Source organism: Triturus cristatus, chromosome 6 (genome assembly GCF_964204655.1).
Source record: "Triturus cristatus chromosome 6, aTriCri1.1, whole genome shotgun sequence".
Lineage (NCBI taxonomy): Eukaryota > Metazoa > Chordata > Amphibia > Caudata > Salamandridae > Triturus > Triturus cristatus.
The window spans coordinates 1,830,939,481-1,830,958,824 of NC_140589.1; the positions used below are offsets into that span (position 1 = coordinate 1,830,939,481).

Genomic DNA, 19,344 nt, shown 5'->3' on the forward strand with positions numbered 1-19,344 from the left:
CAATATATTTTAGTTCGTCATCTGCATAAGTTTGATATTCCGTGAGGACAGTTCGAATTTCACCCAGAAGCTTCAATTCGCGCGTACGTTCATATTCATGTTCTAGGGCCCTTAGTTTACCCTCACGAATAGTAAGCTGCTGCCGGATATCTTTAAGGATGCCAGCGGTTGTACCTATGCATACGCCCCGAATAGTCGCTTTAAATGCTTCCCACAGTAGGCCCTGATCTTCCGTGGTGGGGGCATTGATATCAAAATACTCCTCAATGGCTTGGGTCAAAGCCTCCTTATACCTCGGATCCAACAGTGCCCTGGCATTAAACCTCCAGCTATATGGCGGCGGTGTATAGTGCGGTATCACCAGTGACAGCAACACCGGATTGTGGTCCGATAGTGTTCTGGGGAGGTGTTTGACGGTGTCCACCCAGTGTACTATCTCCTCAGATCCCAGCCAATAGTCAGTGCGTGACCAACTGCCATGTGCAGCTGAAACATGCGTTGCTTCCGTGCAGGATGGGTTTCGGGTACGCCAGATATCCAACATCCACCTATCTATCATGATGTCTCTCACTTTGCTCACTGCCTTTCTATGCGGCTCTTGCGTGGTACCTGATCTATCCAGTGTGTCATGTAGTGCGAGATTGAAATCACCTCCCCAAAGTACGGGCATGTCTGGTAGCTCACTAAGCATGCGCCAAATCTTGTGGTAAAAATCAGGGTCATCTACATTTGGACCGTACGTATTTAGTATGGCAAGTCGCTGTCCCCGCACTGTTCCCGTGACAAGGACTGATCTCCCATTTTCATCCGTGAGCGTGGTATCTATAGTAAACTGTACTCCCCTTTTTACCAATATGATAACCCCCCTAGCGTACGAAGAGTACGAGGAACCATGTGTGGTCTCCGCCCACCGACGCCCCAACTGTGAGTCAGCCGTGGGTGCAAGGTGCGTTTCCTGCAGTAGGGCAACATCTATCCCATGTCTGTCTAGATATGCAAAGATTTGTCTAATTTTTTGGGGATTATTGAGCCCTCTGACATTCCACGTTAATAAATTCAATGGCTTAGATCGTGTCGTCCTATTCGTTCCTAGTCATCTATAACCCTTTTAGATTTAGCCAGTTTAGAAGCTGCACCTATGCACCAAGACCCACACAGCCACATATTTACATGTGTCCAAACAGTTTCATTGGATTCAGCAATGCATCTCAAACGCTCAAGCCTGTGAAAAAACAAAACCCAACCCCCTTGCATCCCCCCACCACCCACTTCAGCATCCCAACCATGCCAAAGCCATACCCCAATATCAATTAAACACATAACTCAAACTGTGTTTGGGGAGCTCCCGCGTAGGGGGTCCACCGAGAGCACACAACTCCACCCACCGAAATGGATGTGGTCAAGCTGTAACGCCCTGAACGTCTCAGGATCGTTTAACAGACACGATAATGAGAACGCAACCACTTGTGAAGGTTTAGTTATTTTAATGAAGGCAAAAATAATACAAGGAATAAACAAAGGTTATAGTCACTGGAATCCTCCAGGCTAAGTACGTTACCAGCCCACAGCACGGATGGTCCTAACCGTCCTCTGCATATACGCCGATCCCGGCGTATGCCAACAGAGGGCAGAAATGAAATGGCCGACAATGCCAATCGGTAGGCTGTGAGGGGCACGAAGAGTGTTGGGGAGAATCGAGGAGTCAGGGAAACACCCAGCCGGGGTCTCTACCTGAAGGGAGCAGCCGCTCAACCTCTTCCTCAGACTGCACCGGGACGCGGAGTCACCTCCTGGTGATACGTCACCGATACCCCAATCACAAGCAAAGAAGACTGAACCGAGAGCAGCCGCTCGATCGATCCCGTGGACTTCCGAGTCTGTAACGCGGCAAACACCTCCTGGTGTGCGTTACAGCTGGCAGTCCCTGTATCTCTGGTCGGGCTGGGAGTTACGACTCCAACCAGCAAAAGCGCCACAGCGCTTTGACTCAGCCGAGTCAAAAAGCGAAGCTCAGTGGTTATCCGGTAGAGCTTCCGGGTCCTTCACAGGTGACGATGGGGCAAGACACGGCCCAGGGAGTAACGACTCGACCTACCTCCGTTCTTGCCTTACTGGAGCACCACTCCGGAACACTGCTCTTCACTAAGCAGGTACGTCGGTGTAAACACAATATCCGACAGCGTTGTACCTCCCGGTTCCTCCCTTTATAGGGCGTGTTTTCCTTGAGTTATGCAACAGCTCTCCTGTTTACATAAGGGCGTGTTTTCCTTGAGTCATGTAACAGCTCTCCTGTTTACATAAGGGCGTGTTTTCCTTGAGTTATGCAACAGCTCTCCTGTTTACATAAGGGCGTGTTTTCCTTGAGTTATGTAACAGCTCTCCTGTTTACATAAGGGCGTGTTTTCCTTGAGTTATGTAACAGCTCTCCTGTTTACATAAGGGCGTGTTTTCCTTGAGTTATGTAACAGCTCTCCTGTTTACATAACCTCTCAACCGCTAAGCATCCTGGGAGATGTAGTCCGTTTTCGCTGGTTACCGTTTTCCTCCCCTCGCATGACAGGAATTCTTGACACAAGCTTAGGGATATATCGCAGACCCACCCCAGCCCGCAAGTCCAAGGCGCCTACTGACCACGTGTCAATGCCCCTCAGATCTCTCTCTCCCATTTTGTTGCACATAGTTAACGGAGACCTTCCCACCAATCCCAAAATTTAGCACCAGTAAGAGCTGTCCGGTTTCCTGCCCTGCAGCCCATGTCCGCCAATGTCTTACATGCCTCATAGTCTCGCATCGGCTAGGCCACCTCGGGCTTCTTCAATATCACCCCATAGTAGCAGGTATAGTCAGGTCTTACCAGCTTGTGACGTGTCATTTTCAAGGCCGAGCACACCTACGTTTCCCAGTTAGTCCTGGCCATTTTCTTGCTCCGTCCGCCTCTGCTCTTTGCGCTTGGCAAGAAATTTTTTAAGGAAGTCCTGTGCTGCTTTCGGCGTCTGTAAAATGGTAGAGCGACCCTCGTGTACTACTCTTAGCCGCGCAGGATACAACATTGCGTATTCAATTTTGAGGTCTCGCAGCTTCTCCTTGACCGTGTTGAATTCTCTCCGTGCCATTTGCACCGACATAGTGAAATCAGGGTAGAACTCCAGATTGTTTCCCTGGTAGCTGATCTGCTTTTTCTCCCGTGCCAACCTTAAGATCGTATCGCGGTCTCTATAGTTGAGAACACAGGCCAATATTGGTCGTGGCGTGGCCCCTGGTTTCGGTCGCGGGGCAAGAGATCTGTGGGCACGTTCAACCACGAACATTGTGGATAGGCTCTCCGCGCCAAAAACATTACCGAGTAGTTCCTCAACGTAGGTCTCCATGCAACCTGTGTTCGTCGATTCTGGAATCCCCGCAATGCGCACGTTATTGCGTCTGGACCTCGCTTCCAAATCCTCCGCCTTGGCTTTAATAACGTCCAGCAGCCGCTCCATCTCCGTGCATTTTCTGGTTGTGCCATGTGACTCATCCTCCACCGCCGCAATGCGAGTTTCCGCCTCGACCAGGCGTTCCCCGTGCTTGTCCAACTTGGCCGCCATGTTATCCACCCGCAACGTGATCGTGTCCAGCTTGCCATTGATGTCTTGTAGGCTTCTTTGTATGGCCTGCAGAACCCCCTCCATGCCCGCCGATATCTCCGGGTCAGCGTGCGATTCAGCGCCCTGCGTCGCTGCCGTGTCTTTGGACGCTTTCTTCGTCTCAAATTGAATCTTGGTCTGCATCCTGTCCGTTTTCCCCATGTTACCTCTAAGTGAGCCCACGACCGCCGCGGCCACCGCTTCCGCAGGATAGTCTAGCACCAGGTTCGGGGAACGCAGTTCACTGCTTCAAGCTCAGCCACCAGTTCAGCACATCACCTACGCTTGTGCCCCTGCCCTGGGCTATGTCGTGATTGCGGTCCGGCCCGCAGCAAATTAGTCACACAGCGCACCAAACACCGCTCACCTCCTCCCGATGTGCGATCAGGCACCGCGGCCGTGGTCACACCGCAGGGACACGTCGCGAATAGCTAGGCCTCCATCGATTCACCAGCGACCATGTACCCTGAACTGCAAATCTCCTCCAGCCGATGCAATGCAGCACTACGGAGCCACTCCAGGCACACCCTCGCAATCGCCCTAGGATGTCTCACCCAGCCGTCCGCTCTGGCCTGGTCTCAGTCCCGGCTATCACCGTTGTCTTCCAAGAGCGAGGTGGTCAATCGCAGCCCTCCAAGAGCCCGCGGGGCTATTGCAGAGATCCCGGGCACTGCAGTTTCCCATGCGCTGTGTTCGTAGATGCAGGTGCAGGCATCTCGGTACTATATGCTGTGTCACACCATGCAGCCGCCTCTCAATGGCGCTTCCTGACTCTGCCTCAGCGGACGAGCTCCCGCCGGCCAACGGCTTCTCCACTGCATGTCTCTGGTTTCACCTCAAGGCCGCCCCGCACGCACTCACCCACGCTTCCACGTTCCACACCGTGTGTCCGTGTACATTAATGAGCGCTGCAGCGCGCTAGCCACGAGGCATCTGGCCTAGGGGCCATCACACTGGCGACGAGAGGCAGAAACGACCCCATGCTGTGGTGCTGACAGCCATCTCTTCGTGCACTGTTACTGTGCCCTCCACCCTAGCTCCTTGCTGTCTCACCTTGGTGCAGCTCACCTGCTATGTGCCCTAGGCAGGTTGCGAGACCCCATTCTCAGCCTCGTTCCTCGGGGGTCTGCCTGCTGATGGGTGTGTGCGTCACACGTGGCCGGCGGAGTCTGCGGAGGTATGCACCCGGCACCCTGGTGAGCGGAGGTTCCCACTGCGAGGCCTAACACGGCCAGGCCGCTGGAGAAGCCCTGAGTGTGTCCAAACTGACCTCAGCCAGGCGGCTGCCACTGTCCCAGGAAGGTAAGCAGCGCACGTGCTGCAAAGTGTCTTTGCGACTGCGCCAAGATGGCGTCGATTCCCGCCATTGAGCCGTTTGTGGTCGACGGAGCTTCCTCCTCCCTTGCCCCACAATGGAGAGACTGGACCGATCGCCTCCAGATCTACTTCGAAGGGGCGGGCATAGCCCGAGAACGGCGCAGGGCCCTACTCCTCCACCTGGGAGGCAAAGACATCCATCGCAACTACAAGACGTTGGTGGAGGCTACACCTAAGACCTACGTCACGCTTCTCAATGCCCTGAATGCGCACTTAGAGACGATGGCGAACAGGGACTACGAACGGTTCATATTTCGCCAGGCCAAGCAGGAAGCAGAAGAATCGCTGGACGCATTCCATGGGCGCCTGAAGGAACTGGCCAGCACATGCAGATTTCGATACGAACAGGAGGAGATCCGAGGTCAGATTATACAAGGATGCTACTCGTCCAAACTCAGAGTCAACATTCTTCAGGAGGACGTCAAATCCCTGGCGGACATCCTCACTCTGGGCCGGTCAAAAGAACTGTCGCAAGCCAGGGCGTCGCACATGGAGGCGGCGCTCCACCGCCCTGTCAAGACGGAGCAGGTCAACGCGGTGGACACGACCAATGTGGTTAGGCCCAAGTCGCGCCAAAACGCAGGGAGAAAGCTGCAAGATAGGAGAAAGGGATGCGGATACTGCGGAGGCACGCCCCATCGCCTGCAAGACTGCCCAGCAAGAGGGAAAAGATGCAGTGCATGCGGGTGGATGAACCGTTTTGCGGCAGTCTGCCGGTCCACAAAGTCACGGAAGGAGGCAGCCCAGACGGTGGCGGAAGAGCAAGACGGAGAGGACATGGATGATGACGCAGGGGAATACCCGGTCCACTACGTGTTCGCGGTAGACCAGCCACGACGGAAGAGACGACGACTCCCAAGGTGCAAAGTCAAGATCCACAACCAGGACGTGAGAGCCACATAGACAAGGGGGCGTCGATCGAGCTCATGGCGGCCAATGTGTATGAGCAACTGAATCCCAGCCCCCCACTGAGCGAAGCAAGAATCAGAGTATTCGCGTGTGGGCAGAAGACGCCAATCCCGCTTTTGGGGTGTTTCAAGACGGAGATGAGCCACAATGACATCAGGATCCCCACCACAGTGTACGTGACCCCTGAGGGAAACGGGATGCTGATCAGTGGGCAGTCAGCGGAAGAGCTGAGGCTGATATCGTTTGCCCTGGCGGTGCAAGAGGAAGAGTTAGAGGCCATCCTGGAGGAGTTCGAAGACGTTTTCAAGGGCATCGGATGCCTCAAAGGTAAAGAAGTATCCCTCCACATCGACCTGTCGGTCCAACCGGTGGCGCTGAGGCACAGGCGCATTGCATTCCATTTGCGCCAGAAGGTGGAGGACGAGCTAGAGGCACTGGAGAGGCAAGGGATTATTGAGAAGGTCAGTGGACCCACCCCGTGGGTGTCCCCGAACGTAGTGGCGAGAAAACCGAAGCAGCCGGGGCAGGTCCGCATCTGTGTGGACATGCGACTCCCCAACGCCGCGGTGAAGAGGGAGCGTCACCTAACCCCCACCATTGACGACATCCTGGGAGAACTGAACGGTGCCAGATGGTTTTCAAAGATGGATCTTCGGTCCGGATATCACCAACTGCCGCTGTACCCGGACTCTCGCTACGTCACCACCTTCTCAACTCACGTCGGCCTCAGGCGGTACCGACGCCTCAATTTCGGAATCTCAAGCGCCGCGGTGGTATTCCAAAACGCTATCCGAGAGGTCCTCAGCGGGCTACCAGGGGTCCTGAACGTAAGCGATGATCTCCTGGTGTACGCCTCGTCGATAGAAGATCACCATCGGAGACTGCGAGGGGTCCTCCAGAGGATCAAAGAATCCGGACTGACCCTACACAGGGAGAAGTGCCAATTCCTAAAGAAGAAGATCAGTTTCTTTGGGTACACATTCTCCGACCAAGGAGTCGACCCGGACAAGGTCAAAGATGTACAGGACGCTCCAGCACCTTCCACCATCTCGGAAATAAGGAGTTTCCTGGGGATGGTGAACTTCTGCGGGCGGTTCGTCCCGGACTTGTCGAACCTCATGAAGCCCCTCAGGGAACTGACAAAATCCACCACCCTGTGGCAATGGGGACCAGAACAGGAACAAGCCTTTAAGGACACCAAGGCGGCATTGTCGGCTGACACCACCCTGTCATACTTTAATCCGGCCCGGTCCACCAATGTTGCAGTGGATGCCAGCCCATATGGTCTAGGGGCAGTGCTCGCGCAGCTGCAGGAGAATGGTGAATGGGCCCCGATAGCCTATGCGAGCCGCTCTTTGACGGACACAGAACAGAGGTACTCGCAGATCGAGCGAGAAGCGATCGCCATCCATTGGGCCTGTCGACATTTTCACGTCTACGTGTACGGTAATCCATTCACCGTGTCCACAGACCACAAACCCCTCATTCCCCTGTTTCAGGGATCGGCATCGAAGCCCCCGCCGCGGATCGAAAAGTGGATCCTTCAGCTACAGGAGTACGACTACCCAGTGGAGTACAAGCCAGGCTCCTCGAATCCCGTGGACTATCTCTCGAGACATCCCAGAGTAGCCACTAAAGCGGAAGAAGGGGACGCTGAAGATACGGAAGAATATGTCCGGATGGTATCGGAGAGGTCCCGGCCATTGCCCATGAGCCTCGAAACGATCGTAGCAGCCACCCAGAGGGACGAATGTCTGCAACTAGCCCTGACGGCCGTCCAGTCAAATGACTGGCGCCCCATCCAGTGCTCCATGGCCAGACGAACGCTGCAAGCCAAGGCCATCCTAGAGTCGCTCATGCGGGTCAAGGATGAACTCTCGGTTGACACCAGCGGGTGTCTTCTTCGGGGCCCGCGACTGGTGATCCCATCCCGTCTGACCCAGCAAGCGGTGGACCTGGCACACCGGGGCCATCAAGGCATGGTGAAAACAAAGAGTCGGCTGAGAGCCAAGGTATGGTTCCCGGGGATGGACCCTATGGTGGAGCGAACGGTCCGAACATGCTCCTGGTGCCAGGCGTCGGGTCAGCCGGATCACCCCCACCCCGTCATCACCGAGGAAAATCCGCAACGACCATGGGAGAGAGTGAGCGCAGACTTCGGGCACCTTCCAGATGGACGCTATGCCCTGGTGATCATCGACGACTACACAAAGTACCCGGAGGTCGAGGTGGTGGGAAGCCAGACCGCCGCGGAGGTCATCACAAAGTTCGAGAAGACTATCGCCATGCACGGAATATTTGAAGTGGTCAAGACAGACAACGGCCCACCCTTCCAAGGGCAAGAATTTGCGGACTATCTTAAGGAGTGGGGAATCCACCACCGGAAAGTGACCCCGCGCTGGCCTCAAGCCAATGGGGAAGCGGAGAGGTTCATGCGGACCGTCAACAAAGTGGTACGCATTGCGCACGCCGATGAGTCGCCGCTCGAGAGGGCCATCTACAGCTTCCTGAGAGAATATCGGCTGACGCCTCATCTCACGACAGAGGCAGCCCCTGGACCGGCGAGCATGGGCCGAGTAGTGCGAGACACCATCCCGCATCACCCAAGCTGGATCCCGCCTCAGATTGACGCTGGGAAGGTCCTAGCCAACAGGACCCACTCCAATGAACAGGCCAGTGCCGACCGGGGAGCCCGGACGTCAACCATTCAAGTAAGGGACAGAGTCTATCTCAAGGACAGGTATCCCGGGAGCAAATTCCGGCTCCCCTTTGAACACAAACCTTGGACAGTAGTCCGCCGAACTGGAACTCTGGTCACCGCGAGGAGAGGGACCGAGGAGGTCACCCGGAACATATCATTCTTCAAAAGAGTGCACCCCGGGACCTCAGACCCGCGTCTGTCGGAACGCCAGGTCGACTGGCCGAGTCAGCCGCCAGTGGAGGAAGGCCTAGAAGGGGATCAGGGGTCCACCCCCACCGAATACGAGAATCAACCAGACCAGAGTGCAACGTCGCCACCAGGAATACCAGGCGGAAGGTCGCCCAGCCCTCAGGTGAGGTCCCCAGGGAGCGCAGCCTCGCAAGGAGTGGTCCCGACAACACCATCGGTGCGGGGACAGCGGTCCGGATACAGCCTAAGAAGAAATCCGGCGCCATCCTCCCAGCTGGCTGATTTCCTAGTGTGACGGACCTGGGACTGGAATTCCAGTGACTGGTAACAGATCTACAGGGTCAAATATTTATAGTTTGTTTTGATAAAGGTTAGAAGGAATGTAGTATCCTCCGACGTGGGGTAGCGGTATAGTCTACCCGCGTCGGAGGTGAGGTGCGAGCGCTGACGCATGACGTCAGGCGCTCAGTATAAATAAAGGGGCGTGGGCCGCTAATGGCAGTCGGGACCACGCTGGAACCACACCGTGTGTCCGTGTACATTAATGAGCGCTGCAGCGCGCTAGTCACGAGGCATCTGGCCTAGGGGCCATCACACACCCCATGGGTGGCGCTTACGTGGGTTCTCAGGGAGTGCGGGCAGCATTGGAGGTAGGAGGGTCGAAGGGCCAACTATGTCTTCCTAGGGAGGGGTTCGGCACCGTGATAACTTGCGCGCGGTCGGGGAGCACTTAGCCTTTGCAATGTGTCAAACAGCGACAGCGTTGCCCCATCGCGCATCAGGGATAGACAAAGTGCTTGCGTGAGTTGCGGCTCAAATGGTGCCCTCTAGCTGTCGGAGGACCACCGCGTGCCGGCCCCTGCGGCTCTGCAGAACCATGAATAGCAATGAGCAGCCGCAAAAGGAGCAACAGATTGTTCCTGCAGTTGCAGTACAGCAAACCTACAAAACAAGGCGAAAAGAAAACCAATGCCCTACAGTATACCCAAAATAAAGCATGTAATACACAATTGGGGGAACAGATCAAGAGTGGGGACCGAGGTCCCTGACTTAACTTTGGCTGCAGCAGCAAAGAAAGAAGACGAGGACAAGCAGGCAAAGGCTGAGAAGGGCCAAGCTGGGCCATGACTGGACAGTTATTACTGTGACTTTTCATTTCCTCATGAATGATGGGAAATGTAGTTTGAGTTTATAGAATGGCGGCTGTTTAATAAATCAAGAAAGTGTTGGAATAATTCTCGCCTCCAGGTCCTGACATAGAATCGGTTTGCCAAACCACAGGTTGTGTATAAAACTGAAATACTCTTTCCTATCTCCTCTTCTTAACAACTGTATTTGCAAGCTTAGGTTTTGAGATTCTGCGCTCAATCATCGTCCTCTTCTCCTAATTATCTGTGTCTGCTGTAGAAAGAGTCTTATGGATTCTGGAAATGTGTGTGTTTTATTATCGGGGGTAAAGAGTACACAGCATTCTAATGTAGTTAAATTTCCACTTTAAATCAGGCAGGTGAGGACAACTTGGTGTCAGTGAAACCGCTATTATTAAAGTTATCGATTTTATACTTGAAATCCTGTTTTAAATAATTCTTGGATTGGCTGAACTGTCAGGTAGATGAGAAGTTGTTAAATATTAATAGAATCTCTATCGAAAATTATTTTAAATGTATTAGTTCATAGTGTTGTTTATCAATTATAAAATGTTCATGTAAAATTTAGAAATACAATATTTTTAGTGGTTTTGCCAATTCACCCTTTAATCCCATCACTGCCATTCACATTATGCCATGTTGCCGGAAGCGTAAGCTTTGCCACTGTCAGCCACATTGGCAATACTGTTTATCACCAGAAGTCACATTCCTAGCTTAAAGAAATAGAAAGTACTTATGTTGTTGTTTTGAACTCTTGCCTACTTGAATCTTTTGTCACCCTTTATCGGATTACTGAAGTTCCACAGAGAACATCCCCAACAGGTCCCAAGAATATGACGCCACCAGCACGATTGCCAAATGCTTCCATAAATTCAAATTTACGGAAAACCCTACCTGCAACCAGGAACGGCGGCAGTGAAGTCGATGCACAGATAGTCGAACTCAACCAGCAGGTAAGAGTAACATTTTCCCTTGGTACATTTGAAATTAAGCTGTTTCATTATAAAATTTGACACCTTCTCTCACACTTTAGTTGTATTCCATTTTATCAAATGCAAAAAGATCTTGGAATATTTTGTGTCGATTTCTGGTGCCTGGAAGCACCCTGTCATAAAGAGGGTCTCACAAAGGTGCCCCATCTACACTAACACCAATATTTCTCCTGGCTGCTCAGAACCACTTGGGGAAGACTGGTCGGACTAGAATAGCTTGCACAGGGCCAGGGCAATAGTGCCAACAATTATGCTCTGAACTTTTGACCCTCCAGTCCCCGTGCTATTCCACTGTTAGGACACCTAACACACCTCTGCCAGTGCACCTCAGTGCAGACTGCAGTATCCCCACTTACAAATTCCATGTATGTGCATGTTTTACACCCTCATAGTCCTCATTTATCAATTTACCTAATTCAAAAGCTATCTCAGTTACACATGAATAACTAAATCTGTGTTCATAGTATACACACTGCGTGAAATCCTCTGGTGTAAGGTAAGACCTTTTAATAAATTTATATCAACTTATTATTTTTACTATCTTTTTAAAAATGTTTTCAGTAACACGTCTTCCCTTCCAAAACATCGCTGTGAATACTGGGACAATTGAACCACTTTCCCACGCCTTTACTAGCACATACAGCTGGATTTTCAGATGTAACTTAGCTGGACATGGAAGTGGGAAATGCCTGTGAAAGTCTTTGTGAATCACCTACAAGCTTAGGTTGGATGAGCATTTACTACATTTGTTTAGATTTTCCCTGTCAACTTCTATGAGAGAAAGTGCTTACTGGTGTAACTGTAGTTAAAAGGTTTTACCGTTTTAATACACTTATGAGCAAACTGACAATGCATTTGTGTATTTACACAAGCTTGATGCTTTGTGATTTAGGTGTAGCTCAAGCACATGGATGTTACAACTTTTTCTGTAGCTGAGTTAGACATACATCTCGAAATATACTAGGTGATTCCTACTCTGACTGGCTGTACTTAATCCATGCACTTCATACAGATCTTTGAGTACACCTGAGGGTTTTTCCTTACTAGAATGTGGAGGTTTTAATATCAACCTGCCAAAATATCGACTACAACAAAATCATGAAGTTTAGTACATACAGGTTTACAGTACTTCTGCTTCAAGTACATATGTATCTGTTGACTGCTGATCCATATCTAAAAAAGGCTTGTATCGGCTAAAGTTCAATGTGAATTGTAGTCCTAAGATTGGGCTGTTGCTTATTTGTTATTACAAGCTGCCTAATAAACAGAAATATATATATTTTTTTAAAGTACATACAGGTAAGTATAGATTTACAATTTATAATTCAACCTATAGGTACTTTGAAAGAATATATATCTATATTTAGTCACTGAAAAAAACTAAGATTACTGGGACGTTATAGTTAGGCTCAGATTTCACTCATACAAAACCAGTGAAATTCAGCAGTTAGTTAGCTGAGCTAACTATAACTTACACCCCTGCAAGGCATTACTTATGACCTCACTTACTACATCACTCATGACCTGGATTTGGCTTTGTTAGTTTTTAGGCAACTAGCTGGAGCAGCAGTTCTCCGTCACCAAGGATGGTTCAAGTCTACCACCTTTCATCTTGAGGTGCAAAGTAAGATCTTAGACGTGCCATTCGATGGGGACGCACTGTTTGGCGAACACATTGACGATGCCTTACAGGAAATAAAGAAGGATAGAGCTAAAGCTTTAGGAACACTCTAGTATAGGAAGACACCCTTTCGAGGAGCCCATGGCAGAGAATCGTATTCCTTTTGAGGGAACTATATGATTACCAGCCACAGACTTGCCAATATAGATATGGCTATCAACAACAGCAATCGTATAGAGCCCCTCCAGCTGCTGCTTACTCCAGACAGCAAAATAGAAGAAAGCACCCCCCTCAGACCAGGGACAATGCTAGAAAACAGTGACATCTCCCCAGCACCTGCAACAATTCAACCCCAATGCCATAAATATGTGTTTACATTTCGACTAATGGAGAAAAATCACTTCGGACAAGTGGGTCCTGGACATAGTAAAGTATGGTCATACCCTAGAATTCATAAAGATCCCATCTCCTCCACCTCTGAAGAGGCTTCCACCTCATCTCAAACTTCTCAGAAAAGAAGCCGTGGTTATGCTCCGGAAAGGAGCTATACAAAGAGTGCCTCACTCTCAAGTGGGGAAAGGTTTTTGTTCCTGTTTCTTTCTGATAAGAAAGAAGTCAGGAGAGTGAGGCCAATTCTACATCTAAGAAAATTAAACAAACATCTGTAGAAGCAGTCCTTCAGCATGGTCACTCTTCGGGAGATACTACAGCTTCTCAGTCATGCGGATTTTATGACGACACTAGATTTGCTGGATGCATATTTCCACTTCTCTATTCATCCCAAACATCAAAAGTTTCTCTGTTTCACTGTGGCAGGTGCTCATTTTCAGTTCAGAGTTCTCCCTTTTGGTCTGCGGTCAGCACCAAGCGTATTCACCAAATGTCTGGCTCCAGTTGCTGCTTATCTCAGGCTGCAGGGCCTGCAGCTGTTTCCTTACCTAGACGACAGGTTAGTGAAAGCACTGTCTTTTCGACAAGCCTCAAAAGCAACGTCTATCTACCTACAAATGTTTCGTTCCCTGGGGCTACCTCTCCATTTTCAGAAGTCAGTTCTGCAATCGTCTCAAAATACGCTTTTTCTCGGAGCAGTCTTAGACACTATCCAAGACAAGGTATTCTTGTCAATAGAAAGGCAAACACATCTAATTTCTCTAGCAACAAAGTTAAGAGGAAAAAAGTCCGCTTCTGTGAGGCTGATAAAATTTCTACTGGGCATGATGTCTACTGCAATTCTAATAGTACCTTGCACTCATCTCAGAACAAGATCAATACAGGAGGAACTAGGCACTCAATAGCTTCAAGTGACTGGATCGTTCGACGATCTGGTGCGAATAACTCCAGTCATGCAGGCAGCTCTGCTCTGGTGGCAATGCCCCCGAAATCTCTCAATGGGGCTAACTTTCCTTTTTCTGATGCCTGATTCTGTCCTCTCTACTGACGCTTCTCTAGAAGGATGGGGGGGGGGGGGACGTTTTTAAGACCTCTGAATAAGGGGCAAGTGGTCCAAAGCGCTTTCAAAAATGCACATCAATTTTCTGGAGCTCGGAGCCATTTCTCTACCATTACAGGCTTTCTTCCCAAGTATTCAGGGAGCCTCGGTTCTGATAAGGACAGAAAATATCACAGGCATGCATTACCTGAAAAAACAAGGAGGCACCTGCTCCCACATCCTATTGTAGGAAGCACAGGAAATCTGGAGGTGGCTTCTCTCTCACCACAGATCTATTAAGGTGGAACATCTCCCAGAAGTAAAGAAAAGTCTGGTGGATACCTTGAGCAGGACTTCCAAGTCTTGCCACGAATGGGAGCTAGATCAAAAGGTTCTCGAGTCCATCTTCCCGATGTGGGCCAAGCACAACTTGGATCTCTTCACTTCCGAGATAAACCGGAAATGTCAATTCATTTCCAGCTGGGGGCCAGGGATCTTCGCCTATGCATTCCCTCCCTTTCAGTTAATTCCAAGGCTTCTGATGAAACTGAAAAGAGAGCCATGACGATTGATTCTCATTGCTCCACATGGGCCAGCACTGGTTCACAGAGCTTCTCCTTCTCTCAGAATGCAGAACTTATCGCCTTTCAGTACCGTCGACACTGTTAACATTGAGCAGGGGCCAGATTCTCCATCCAACTCCAGCCCCACTGCAGCTACATGCGTGGTTACTGAACTCGCTGAGTTAAAGCAATTAGACATGCTGCAAGACTGTAAAGACATACTTTCTAACGCAATGGCAGTTAAGAGGTAAGTAACTTGTCTTCTTCTTCTGCCCTCCTAATTCAGTAGGAGAGCGCTTTGGGATTTAGTGACTGAATTGCTGGAGGTTCTCTGAGAGATAACAGATAAAACATCTTTGAAATTGTTAAGGAAAGCATGATTTCAACTGACATTTGAATGCTGTGAAATACTGTTGATCGTTTCACTGTAGTTCTCTGCCATTGAGTCTCTGTTGTATGTTCTTCCTCGCTGAGACTTTCTTCTACTCAAGTGCTACACAAAATGCTTGAGTTACCCTTCTTTCAGCTGTATTAGGATATCTGGCCAACGAGGCAATCCAGAAAATGTAGACCGAGCCAAAGACCTTAACGTCCATGGACTTCAAAAAAGCAAAGTAGTTCCCTTTAATTCAGTAAATATTTTCACATCCCTTTTTGGTAGACACAGATTCAAGTGAGTTTATTCTTTGTTTTTCCTGATGAAGAAGACCATTACCAAACAAGAGTTGTTCCTTATTCTAGATCCTAAAAGGGTGAACAAGTGGATAAAAAAGAGAAATTTAGACTCATCATATGTTTCCTCATCTGGGACAGGGCGAACAGATGTGTGGCCTGGATTTGCCAGACGCCTATTTCCGTGTGCTAATTTATGGAAACCCCAGACATTTTCAGTGTTCTAAGGGTAGCAAAAATCATGCTACCTTTTTGTCTGAAATCCGCTCCCACAGCTTTCTTAAAAGGTATGGCAGTAGTCCTAGCTTCTCGACTGGAAAGGAGTTTTCATATACCCTTATTTAGATGATTGTCTAATCGTAGCTTTGCATCAAATGTTTTTTCATGACCTTCAGTTCACAATAGACATGCTTTTCCAGTTCGGTCTTCATTACAATCCACATTAGTGCAAGCTCAATCTATTCAATACTTAAGTGCAAATACTAGACACGGAATAAGGAAATGTGTATCTTATGCATTTGAGGTTTTTTCCATACTTTACAGATGTTTAAAATTAAGTCTGGCTCAGTCTTGTTCGTTAGATCCTTTCTTGTGAAATCCATGCCCTGGTCCATGTCTCTCGTCTTGAATGCAAGGCTGCATATGAGACCTCTGCAGAAATGTTTGGAGTACCATTAATGTCTGAAGTCGGGAGAATAAGGTAGCTAAGTAGAGATGTCAGCAAAGGCACTACAGTCTCTTCAGTGATGGTGCTGGTAAAAGAACTTTCTAGTAGACACGCCTTTCGCCTGATGGTCCCTTCCTAATAAGTGGTAACTAATGTGTTTTTTTAATAATGGATTGTTCACATAGACAATCGCAGTGATTTTTGGTACCCTGGAGAAAAGACCCATCATATCACCATGTTGAAGATAAGGGCAACTCCCTTCACAGTACTCAAAGATGACCCTCTTCTTCTGCAGGAGACTAGACAACATGTCCTCTATGTACTGTTTGAGAAAACAGAGAGAGAAGAAATCTGGAAGGCTCTCACAAGTAGCCCAGATAGTATGGTTTTGAATGCTTGCGAGGGACCATAGTTCATCTTCCAGTTTTACAGAACACAAAAGCAACTAGAATAGTTGCTATTTATCAGAGCTAATTTGATAGGTTTAAAATGACCAAGTGCTGAAAAACCTCTTCTCTTGCTGGGATCAGCCAGAAGTAGATTTATTTGCAACCTACAAAATGAAAAATGCAGTGCTTTTACCTACATGTTTCTGGAGCCTCATCCCTTGGGGAATGCCCTTGGATAAGCTGATTGAGAGGCTTTTTCTAGAATTTTCCCCGAATTCTGCTTCTCCCAGGGTGATTTAAATTGATTGCGAAATCAAGATGATTGTCATTGCCCTTGACTGGCATCTTCAATTTTGGTATCCTGATTTTCTTCAGATGTCCCTTCTGCCAACAAGATACTCCGCAGATCTGCTCTCCGTGATGTCTGGCATAATTCTCCATCCCATCCTTACATTGCTGAACTTGGCTGCCTGGCTCTTGAGTTCTTGCTCCATCATCTGATCCGCTCTCCGTGATGTCTGGCATAATTCTCCATCCCATCCTTACATTGCTGAACTTGACTGCCTGGCTCTTGAGTTCTTGCTCCATCATCTGTCTCCACAGGAAGTAACTTCACTAAATTTCCCAGCATCCATCTGTACAGGAAGTGACATCACTGGTTTCTCAACAAAACCAGCTTTAAAAGAAGAAGCCAAGCAAGCAGTCTTCATTCCCTATCATCCATCTCCACAAGAAGTCACATCACTGTATTGTTCAGCATCCATCTGTAAAAGAAGTGACAACACTTCCTGCCTTCTCCATACTTCCATCAGCTCTTCATGGCATCTCACTGCCCGTGCCCCCTAGCAAAGGGCCGACATTCCTAGGAAATTGCCTGTTTGAGCCTATTACTGCCTGAAAGTGCCTTTGGGCAGAACCCCTGTCCCACTGAAACCCATAGGGTAAGATATAATCACGTGCATCACCCAGCACACTATACTGCCAATCGCCACAATCATACCATATGACAAACACATAGCATCCTTACAGCACATTGACCCAACCTCATACACATCCTTTTAACCCTCACATTCCAGCTCATACTAGTCAGCGCTTACTCCCCTTCCAGACATCACAGACCTCATCACCTCACATAAACTTGACAACCTCTTCATCAGACAAGTATGGTTCAACTCACACCCTCACACACCCTACACAACAGCATCTATCTTGTGGACCGTGCACTGCAGAAGGGAGGATATCTGGCTGTCATCCATAAATCCTCCTGGTCCTGCGTACTAGGCAAGCTAGTGACACAGAACTCCATGAATCTCTTTACATGCCTCTTTCTACTCTCCATGCAACTGCCACCTTCCATCTCATCCACATGCCTCCCGGTTGAGAACAAGGATTGAAAATGAATTCTCAGATCTCCACATCACCTCATCCATCTAACATACTCATACCACCAACTTCACGTCCACCACCAACACCCTTCTAAACATTACTTTTTTAGAAAACTGTGTTAACATCCATGCTTCAACTTAAACATGCAAGTGCACGCCAAAACCTTCCAGCACCCCCATGCTCTAAAGATCTCGCTGAAGACCAACGCTGCCCCGCAGACAGGAAAGAAAATAGAAGAAAAACTGAAATCCCAATAACTTCATGATACTCAAGTCCCTCTGCACTACATGGAGACAGCTCATCACGTTGGTCAAAGCAGAGTGCTATAACACACAATCAATTAAGCTACCACCTGAAGCAGAACGCTTTTCAAGATGGTCAAGCACTACATCTATGCCCGCCTGACTCAGTGATCCCACACTCCACAATTGTAATGACATCCACCTCTTCTTCAGTGAAAAATATACAGAACGGAAAGCAAAACTGCAGCATAGCTGCTTCTCCTCTGACACTCACCCCTTCTCATAGAATCTTGCATTGGTTATCCCTCAAGGCCTTTTCTCTTTTAGTTCTTGTCGACATACTAAGCTCCCTCAAACCCACTTTCTATGAAGGTGATGTCCTATCCTTGATCAAAGCTCTCTCACCCCTTCCTTGCCAATGCATTCTTCACTCAAGGCATCTTCCAGGAAGCTCTCAAGAAAGGATAGATCCTCCCACTCCTATAGAAACCTACAATAGATTCTTATGACTCTCTCTACCCTTCCTTGACAGGATCATCAAAAATGCAGTTTACGCTCAACTCCAAGATCATATAAGTGCTAACCATCTTCTGCACAGCTACTAATCTGGCTTCTGATCACACTGCAGAATGTAAGCCTCCATCTTACACATCATAGTTGACACCCTCTTGGCCCCAGACGAATATAACCCCTTCTTGTGATACTGTTGGACCTCTCAGCTGCCTTCCATACATTCGATCTTTCGATTTTTATCCATGCCCTGGAGTCCTGAATGGAATTCACTGGCAATGTCTTTCAGTGGGTGTGCTCCTATCTTTTCAACTGACACCAGTTCATTAACATGCCCACCTCCAGATCCCAAAAGATCCTTATCACTTGAGGAGTTCCCCAGGGTTCCATACGGTCCACTATTCAGTCTTTGGGGCTCTACTCACATATACCAGCATCAAAATTCACCAGTATGCCAATGATAACGCAACTCTATTTGAAATTCTCTTCCACTCCAGACATCCTGTGCCTCAAACACTGCCTGCACTTCAACCAGACCTGGATGTCCAGTGCCCGTCTAAAGCTCCACTCGACCAAGACAGAATTTTTGTTATCTGCCAGGAAAAAGCAAGAAATATTACTAACTTGGTTCAGTGCCATGAACCCTGATGGCTTCAAAACCCAGCTTTTACCAAATGACAAGTCACTTGGATTCATCCTAGACACCAACCTCACCCTCAAGAAAAACATTGAAAAAAACAGATAGCCTGGCCTTCGATTCTAAAAAAAAAAGTGAAACGGTTTCTTCCAGAAAGCAACTTCAGAACTGCTATTTCAGTCCTTGCTCTCTTGCATCTCGGAGGTGGCAATGTCGTGTAGCCTCCCACACTCCAGATTAGCCTCCTTAAGGGCATCCAGCTTTCTGCAGCATTTCTTGTCCAGCGTTT

At 48.9% G+C, this 19,344-nt stretch overlaps 1 protein-coding gene across 7 annotated transcripts in view; it reads left to right on the top strand.

The window, feature by feature from the left end:
* Positions 1–19,344, top strand: part of MAPRE3 (microtubule associated protein RP/EB family member 3) — a 767,705-nt gene that overhangs the window by 613,220 nt on the left and 135,141 nt on the right. For all 7 annotated transcript variants that reach the window (XM_085613228.1, XM_085613226.1, XM_085613230.1 and 4 more), the window contains one exon: positions 10,746–10,900. In XM_085613228.1, coding sequence (XP_085469354.1) covers positions 10,746–10,900 — 155 coding nt within the window. The remainder of the gene's footprint in view (positions 1–10,745; positions 10,901–19,344) is intronic.